This window comes from Corylus avellana, chromosome 10 (genome assembly GCF_965113065.1).
Source record: "Corylus avellana chromosome 10, dhCorAvel1.hap1.2, whole genome shotgun sequence".
NCBI lineage: Eukaryota > Viridiplantae > Streptophyta > Magnoliopsida > Fagales > Betulaceae > Corylus > Corylus avellana.
The window spans coordinates 4,224,232-4,232,461 of record NC_142499.1 but is presented as its reverse complement, the minus strand read 5'-3'; the positions used below and the strand labels follow the sequence as shown (position 1 = coordinate 4,232,461).

The following is an 8,230-nucleotide window of genomic DNA, read 5'->3' as shown; positions in this document are numbered from 1 at the left end:
TTCCTATAAAACTAAACCTACTTATATCGGAGGAATGATAGGAATATCTTTTTATCCATTCAAAATTGAAGTGCTTTTTAAAATTTCAATTGAATTAAAATTCAACAGTAATCGTTCTCAAATCAATAATAATTTTAAAAGTCCCATAAAAATAAGAAAAAAAAGATGGTCTCAAAGTTCAAACAATAAATTCCCATCTTCTTTGGACCCTAGTTAAAAAGAAGTGGCCATTGGCGACCCATTTTTTCTCCATCGCTGAAGTAGAGCTCTGGATATATATATATATATATGGCTCCCTTTTCAATTCAAAAATACCCTTACACCTCATGACTGTTTGGCACCCTTCTAGAGGTTGAAGACTCCTCTTCCTCCAAGTCATGTTCATTGTTTTATTTAAAGTAATGTGGTTAAATTAATGTTATCTTTATTCTTGAAATTATTGTGGAAAAATGAGAGCTCTGGCTTATTTTGAAGAATCTTTTGTGCAGGTTTTGGAGAGAGACCTTTTAAGGATCGGCATCAACAGTTTGCAAAATGGCCACCACCAGTAAGATCATACCCTTTTACTCCACTCTCCTTGACACCTGCTCCTCCACCAAGAACCTCCAAAAACTCAAACAGGTTCACGCCCGAACCATAAGACTCGGCATTTCCCCTTATGATTTCATCCGAACCAAGCTCATCTCAGCCTACGCATCCTGTGCCCAACTGTACCAAGCCAACGTGATCTTCTCTTTCGCCACTCGCCGACCAACCTTCCTCTTCAATGTCCTTATCAGAGCCTATGCTTCTCTCAATTTGTTCTCTGACTCTCTTTCCATGTTCCGCCAAATGCTCGTTGCCGGCAAACCCATTGACTCCCACACTTTGCCTGTTGTGCTTAAATCTTGTGCCAGCTTATCAGCCCTACAACTGGGCCGGCAAGTTCACGGAGCGGTTTTGATAAATGGGTTCTCCTTAGATTTGGCGAATTCAAATGCTTTGGTGACTATGTATGCAGAATGTGGTGATTTGGTTAATGCACGTAACGTGTTTGATCGAATGCTGGTTAGGAATGTAATTTCGTGGTCAGCAATGATGGCAGGGTATGGAATGCATGGGGTGTTTACTGAGGTGTTTGAGTTGTTTGATAGAATGGTGGGGACGGGAGAGATTCCAGATGCTGCCACTTTTACTGTGGTTCTGACAGCGTGTAGTCATGGGGGGTTGATGGACAAGGGTAAGCAATATTTTGAGATGATGGAAGGGAGGTTTGGCGTGAGACCAAGGCTGCAGCATTATACTTGTATGGTAGATATGTTCGGAAGGGTGGGGCAGGTGGAGGAAGCAGAGAAGTTGATTTTGGGAATGGAGGTGGAGCCTGATGATGCTTTGTTGCGGGCCTTGCTGGGGGCTTGTAAGATTCATGGGAAGGTAGAAGTAGCTGAGAGGGTGGCAGAGAAGTTTTTGGGGAAGAGACTTGGTGTAGCATCTGTGTGAATTATTTTCAAGGGACCTTCCATAATATGGACTTGATGAGATAGTTGCTTTTGACGAGTTGGTGGCATGATTGGTTGTTTGAATATGCCATGGGAGAAACTCGATAGAAAACTGTCTCCAAAGGAAAAAAGAGAACGCCATAGTTTGATATGAGTTACAATAACTAAATTGGTTTTTTGTTCATCTCGAAGTTCAGGCTTCATTAGGATTGATTTCCTGTATATAATCATTCTTTCTCATATAACAATAGTTATTTAATCGACATTCTTTTTCATATAACAATAGCTATTTAATCGACCGCTTTGACTGACTGAATTGGCTTGTATATTTAAATTTACTTCCATTCAATGAACTTCCTAATAGGAGGTTTTGCAATTAAACAAGTAGGAAGATTATCTGTATATCACGTTTAAAACTTTTCAGGAACTATGGTGCTAACTTCACAGATGGATAATTCATTGTTTAATTTCATGAAGAGATCAATTTGTTATGGCTTTAAATTACAAAAGCTATCAAAATTTCACAAGAAATTCATCCAAAAAAAAAACAGAAATTTTTGTATGAAAAAAATTGATTTCTTTAGCTTCATCATTAGTTTCAAGACATATTACATTCTTCTATCTACCAAGAACAGGTTTCTTTTCGCTAAACCTCAATAATAAGACGTACGTTTCAATCATCGTCGTAAGATTCCTTTTCTATAGTTTCAGGAACATAACCACATAGTTTGAGGTCAAGGGATAGAAGCTCTAACATTTCATAAACATAATCTTTGTCAGCATGGGACTTGTCACCAGCCACAAATTTGTGAATGCTACAATCAACCTCAATTGAACTAAATCCCGGTTTCTTTTGTATGCCACGGGATTTCATTTTCCTTCTAATCTTGCCTGCACCATCCCACCTACCAACGGCTGCATATATATTCGCAAGGAGAACATAATTGGAATCGCCACCAGGGTCCAATTCAGAAAGACGATTCATTAATCTTTCAGCCAAACTGACATTTCCACAATTCTTACAGGCAGCCAGCAACGACCCCAACACAACTTCATTCGGCTTCATCGGCATGTTTTCTATCACATTAAACGCGTCTTCCAACCTTCCTGCTCGGCCATAGAGATCCACTATGCAACCAAAGTGCTCAATTCTAGGGGTTAGTCTATGAACACTATTCATTTCATCAAAGAATTGGAGCCCCTCATCAACTAATCCAGCATGGCTACATGCTGTGAGAGCTCCCGTGAAGCTGACTCCATCTGGCTTGAACCCTTCATTCTGCATCAAACTGAAAAACTCCAGTGCTTCTTCTGCATGGCCATTAACAGCAAAGCCCACAATGATTGAATTCCATGATACTAAGGTTCGCTTCTGCATATTCTCAAAGACTTGACGAGCAAATTGGATACACCCACATCGGGAATACATGTCTATCAACGAGTTACTTATTCTAATATTATCCCCATAGTCTTGTTTCATAACAAATCGATTTATCCACAACCCCAAAGCAAGTGTTCCTAAATTGGCACACGCAGAAAGGACTGCAATAATGGTGACATAATCTGGTTCCACACCGGATAGCTGCATTTCTCGAAACCATACCAACGCTTGCTCAACGTGACCTTTCTTGATAAACCCACCCATCAAAGCGGTCCAGGAAATCGCATCCCTCTTAGGCATTTGATCAAACAACTCGACCGCATTCTCAACTTCCCCATTCCTCATATACCCATCGATCATCGTATTCCAGGACACCGAATTCTTCCCACCCATCCCATCAAAAACCACTCTCGCAAGATCCACACGACCGCATTTTGCGTACATACCAACGAGCGCTGTACCAACCATCACATCGTTCTTATCCAAGCCCAACTTACGAACATACCCATGAACCGAAGCCCCAAAAATCACACTCTCTAGTGGAAAATCAGCACAACCCGAAAGAAGCGCAACGAATGTGATGTTGTTGGGTTCGACGTCGGCAAGTCTCATGCGTGCAAACTTTGCCGCGCCCTCTGCTATTCGGCCATTCCGGCATGACCGGGCTATGGAAGAGGTCCACAAGACAACAGGGTCTACGGGCTTGTTTCTCTGTCGGAGGGAGACACAACGCTCCGGGTTAGGGAAGAAGGGTTGGTTTGGGTTCGGGGGTGGTGGCGGTTTGGGTCCTTTGGGAGGTTGAGAGAGTTGGGTTGGAGTTGCAATGGCTGTGCATGCAGGAATGTTCATTGTTCGATATACCGTTTAGTGACAGATAGAAGGAGCACCATTTGCCGATTTTATCTACTATTGCATGTGTGCTGAAATTAGGCAAATGAGCAGTACACAGTGACGATTAGGGTGGGTATCCTTTTCTTCCAATTATTTCTCATAAACGCGAACACAGTGACGATCTAAATCTTCCCATCTGCAGCAATTAATCAAACCCAATGAAAACAAGAACACCCACAAACCAAAAACAACAAACCCACATAAAAATCCAACAAAAGAAAAAATCAATGCTCACAAAAGAGATTGCAAAAACTAGGGGAATTTGAAGCTTTTGCCTGGAATTACGTATGGCTGCATTTTGTGGGTGATTCAACTAATTTTTTTTTGTGGGTGCTGGGTAGAGACCGTAGAAGGATAAGGAAGAAAGAAATAAAGAAATAAAGAATAAAAAGGGGAATTTAGGGAAATAAAGAATAAAAAATAATAATAAAGAAATTATATTTAAATGATAAAAAAATAATATTTAAATAAAATAATAAAAGTTATAAGTTAAAATGATGAGCCGGAAGTATGTGCCGTAAAAAAAGTAAGTAGTTCAAAATAGATAAATGTAGTATTTTGGCTAAAATTTAGTCAAATATTTGATAAGCGAACATGAATGCTCTTATGATAATTTTTGTTTTCGTAATTTTTGAGCATTTTGTAAATATTTAATATTTAAAATTGTTTGTTAATGTTTTTAGTTTCTTATTAAAAAAAGAAGAAATTGTCTCATGGTTTTTGGCAAAACTTTTTAGAAGATTTTTTTTTTTTTTTTGTTTAAAAGAATATTTTGCTTTAACATAAAGATGAAAACGAGTTTGAGATTTTTTTTTTTAGGACAAATTTTATTTTAAAACTGAATTGGAATGATTTTTTTGGACATAGTTTTGTTTCAAAATGGGTTGGAGAAATTTTCTTCAGCTTAATCTATAAAAGTGACATGTGTCTCTTGAGCATATAAAAAATACATGTTTTTTTAATAGTATGAACAAAGTTTGAATAAATTTTACTAAAAACTAATATCTCACATGTTAATAAAAAAAATGAACACATGCCACTTTTATAGACCAAGTTGAAGGAGATTCCTTCAACTCAATTTGAAGGAAAACTCTGTCCATAAATGAATTACTAGTGAGAAATGATAGGTTTACAAACAAATTTTACACAAAAACTTTTACTAGCTGATGTAGCACAACATAATTGGATATAAGATAAGTTCAAATTTTAAGAAACCTAATCATGTTATACCACATTAGTTTGTAAAAGTTTTTCTATAAAATTTGTTTGTAAGCCTAGCATTCCTCAATACTAATTAGAGTGTTTCCCAAAAAACGAATACATAAATTAAAGGCTAATTGTCATTAAATATGTGGGATTCAATTAAAAAAACAGAATAACAAGAGATATGTAGAAGAATACATCAAACACCTCTTTTTTTATACACAGAAGAAAAGGGGGTGGGAGGCTCTCTCTCTCTCTCTCTCGACCAACACGTGATGAGAATTACAATGGGAGAATCATCCAATCACAGAAAGTTTTTCTTAGAAAAATGAAAGAAACAAACCTTGGTTTACAAGGAAGAACTCGATTGACTAAGCAATCTAAAAATATAGTGAGGAATCGAACTTGGACTTCTATTGATGTGCTTCATTATATTTTATTAAGAGAAATGTTACATATGCTTTCAAATACTTACTCTAAAGTGTTTATATATATAATAATAATTTTTATTGCTACGCCGTTAAATAAGCTCTTGAGAGTAACATGTGAACCTCATGCAAAGTACCTAAATAAGGAGGATTTTGCCATTCGAGAAATCATAAATGAAATGATAACCTTCAAAGGCAAGTGGTTGTCTGAAAAATGCAAGGAAACTCCAAAATATTGATGTTCACCAGAAATCCCTACAAGAACAAGTTCCATTGACGAACTTGTGAAATCGAACTCGGTCCCTAACAATGATTTCCCGCTCATAGATTTTGCTGATAATCTTGGTCACTTCGTGACAATCCCAACAAACTCTTAGATTCTTTACTATTCTAATTACAGCCGGTGCTTTCGTCTTTAATAGCCCATAAGCAATGGCTAACCTCTCACTGTGCTCATCAAGAGCACTCTCTTTCTCTTCATCAACCACATTGTGTAGTACATCCGAAATCCATGGTTTGTGCCCAAATTCACGAACCCTTTCAGCAATATCTTTCAGAATTTTTGCTAACTCCTCTGTCTCTGGATGGGACCAGTCACCCATTGCAAACTCATGCACAAATCCATCAACCTCAATGGAGCTGCAGCCAGGAACCGCCTTGATGCCTTTCTCCTTCATCTTCTTTCTCACTTGGCTCTTCTTCTCCCACTGAGAAACTGATGCATAGAAATTTGAGAGGAGTATATAGTTCTCCGCATTTAGTGGTTCTAGTTCTAGAAGTTGCTCGGCTACAATTTCTCCTCTATCCAACATCTTATTCTTCTTGCAACCCACAAGTAATGTTCGCCAAATTACTGGATCCGGTGGCACAGCCATGTCCTCAACAAGATTGCAAGCCTCATGAACAAGACCAGCTCGGCAGAGTAGATCAACCATACAACCATAATGCTCCATTGATGGTTCAATTCCAGATTCAAGCATGCTTGACCAATATCTCCAACCTTCTGAAACTAGCCCACCATGTGCACATGCAGATAAGACACCAACGAATGTTACATGGTTGGGCTTCACCTGAAGAGAGATAAGCAAGACCATTTGCAATAAGTTGGCAAAAATAAGTTTCTACACTAACTATATACTTTGAACTTTACCCAACCAGGAAAAGAAAAACGCAATCTGAACATTTGCAAATAAAAACTATCTTCGTTCAATAAACTTATCATTGCAATAAAGCAGACACATTTCAGCACTTCTAAGGACTAGTCTATAAGCCTAAAGTACATGGATATATAAGGATCCTTAGAATTTTAAAAAAACTGTAAATTCTAAAATTATGAAATTCAGGCAGTTCCTTACATTGAATGGCTTGGAAAATGTTATTGGTTGGTTGTCTCAGTAAAATGCTACATTTTTAATAAGTGCCATTTTTTAAGCCGTTTGATATAAAAAACTGCCAGAATCCTGTAATTAAAATTGTAGGAGATCCTTATCCAAAGTCCTAATGGCTAAGCTAATTTGCATATCAAGGCTCAAGGTAAACATACTATTTTCATGTCATTACCTTGGCTTCTTCCATCCTAGCAAAGGCCTCCAAAGCATCTTCTGAAAGCCCGTTGACCGCCAACCCCACAATCATTGTACTCCAAACTTTGGTATCTTTCACCGGCATTTCATGAAAAACTTCCTTTGCTCTTTCAATACACCCACACCTGGCATACATATTAACGAGTGCAGTACTAAGTTCAAGATTAGCATCAATCATCTGCTTCTCCATGTACGCGTGAACCCACCTACCAATATCCAGAGCTCCCGCTCCAGCGCAAGCAGAAATCATGCTCACCAACGTAACCCCATCTGGTTCAACACCCGCCTTCTGCATTTCCCTAAAAAGACCCAATGCCTCATTAAACAAACCAACTTTCACATACCCACTAATCATTGTACTCCATGCAACCGAATTTCTCTCAGGAATTTCATCAAACGCCATCCTCGCAAGCCCTATATGTTCGCATTTCGCATAGAAATTGACCAACGCGGTCTGAACAAATGGGCTCGAGCCGAACCCAGATCTCAAACAACGCGTATGTATCTGGCGACCCTCTTCGAAGGCCGTTACAATCGAACACGCCTTGAGAACAAAGGCGAAGGTAAAGGAGTTCGGACACGGGTACCCTCTTTTAACCAATTTTCTGAACAAATACACGGGTTCCCTTGAAGGGTTCTCGATTAGGGAACAACCCCTTATCATTGAATTCCAAGAGAATATGTTCTGGTTCGGAATAAGAGAGAAAACTCGGCGCGCGTAGTAGATGTCGCCAAGGGGAGAGAGAGCGCAGAAGGCGGCGATTTTGGAGAGAGCGAAGGAGAGGGTTGAGATGGGAAGGACACGAGTGAGGATGCGAGCGTGGATTTGGCGGAGCACTCGCATGTTGGGGCATTTTTGGATTAGAGAAGCGAATCGCTGTTCCTCTTCTTCCAGCTCTTCTTGCTCTTCTTCTTCTTCTTAATGGTGACGAGTGACCAGTGCTTTTTCTGAGTGTTTTGTGGCCGGGAAAGTTGAGACTTTTCAAAAACTATGCCAACGGTTGATTTTGGGAGCAAACAAATCGAAAGTTAGGCTAGCGGACCCCCTTTTTTTTTTTTAAAAAAAAAAAAAGACAAATAATATTTATATCATATTTGATGGACACATTATTTTTTTTATTTTTTATTTTTACATGCCCACACAAAATGAGGAAGAAAAATTTTAACTAGTGACTTCTGCATCATAAGAAGTAATCTCAAAGCCAATTGAATTATCCCTTAGGGACTTTCTTCTAAATTGAGTTGAATATATCATGAAATTACATG

General features: G+C 38.6%; 2 protein-coding genes and 1 pseudogene across 5 annotated transcripts; 1 reads left to right on the top strand and 2 right to left on the bottom strand.

Annotated features, from left to right (window-relative positions):
* Positions 1-246: 246 nt before the first annotated feature.
* On the top strand, positions 247-1,794 carry LOC132161863 (pentatricopeptide repeat-containing protein CRR2, chloroplastic pseudogene; annotated as a pseudogene). Of its 2 annotated transcripts, none has more exons than XR_015909366.1 (2): positions 247-351; positions 489-1,794. The product of XR_015909366.1 is annotated as a pentatricopeptide repeat-containing protein CRR2, chloroplastic pseudogene, transcript variant X2 (transcript). The 2 variants fall into 2 exon arrangements; XR_015909365.1 differs by having other exon boundaries at positions 247-398.
* A 254-nt stretch (positions 1,795-2,048) lies between these two features.
* LOC132161923 (pentatricopeptide repeat-containing protein At1g05750, chloroplastic) lies at positions 2,049-4,094 on the bottom strand. 2 transcript variants are annotated; one of them, XM_059572144.2, is made up of 2 exons: positions 3,986-4,094; positions 2,049-3,886 (listed from the first exon to the last, which is right to left on the bottom strand). In XM_059572144.2, exon 2 carries the CDS (start codon positions 3,706-3,708, stop codon positions 2,152-2,154), a length of 1,557 nt encoding a protein of 518 aa, XP_059428127.1. In that variant the 5' UTR covers positions 3,709-3,886; positions 3,986-4,094; the 3' UTR covers positions 2,049-2,151. The 2 variants fall into 2 exon arrangements, with proteins under 2 accessions (XP_059428127.1, XP_088367359.1); XM_088511233.1 differs by having other exon boundaries at positions 4,026-4,093.
* A 1,158-nt stretch (positions 4,095-5,252) lies between these two features.
* LOC132161609 (pentatricopeptide repeat-containing protein At1g59720, chloroplastic/mitochondrial) lies at positions 5,253-7,948 on the bottom strand. Its single transcript, XM_059571768.2, has 2 exons — positions 6,942-7,948; positions 5,253-6,451 (listed from the first exon to the last, which is right to left on the bottom strand). Exons 1-2 carry the CDS (start codon positions 7,806-7,808, stop codon positions 5,624-5,626), a joined length of 1,695 nt encoding a protein of 564 aa, XP_059427751.2. The 5' UTR covers positions 7,809-7,948; the 3' UTR covers positions 5,253-5,623.
* Between the last annotated feature and the right edge of the window lie 282 nt (positions 7,949-8,230).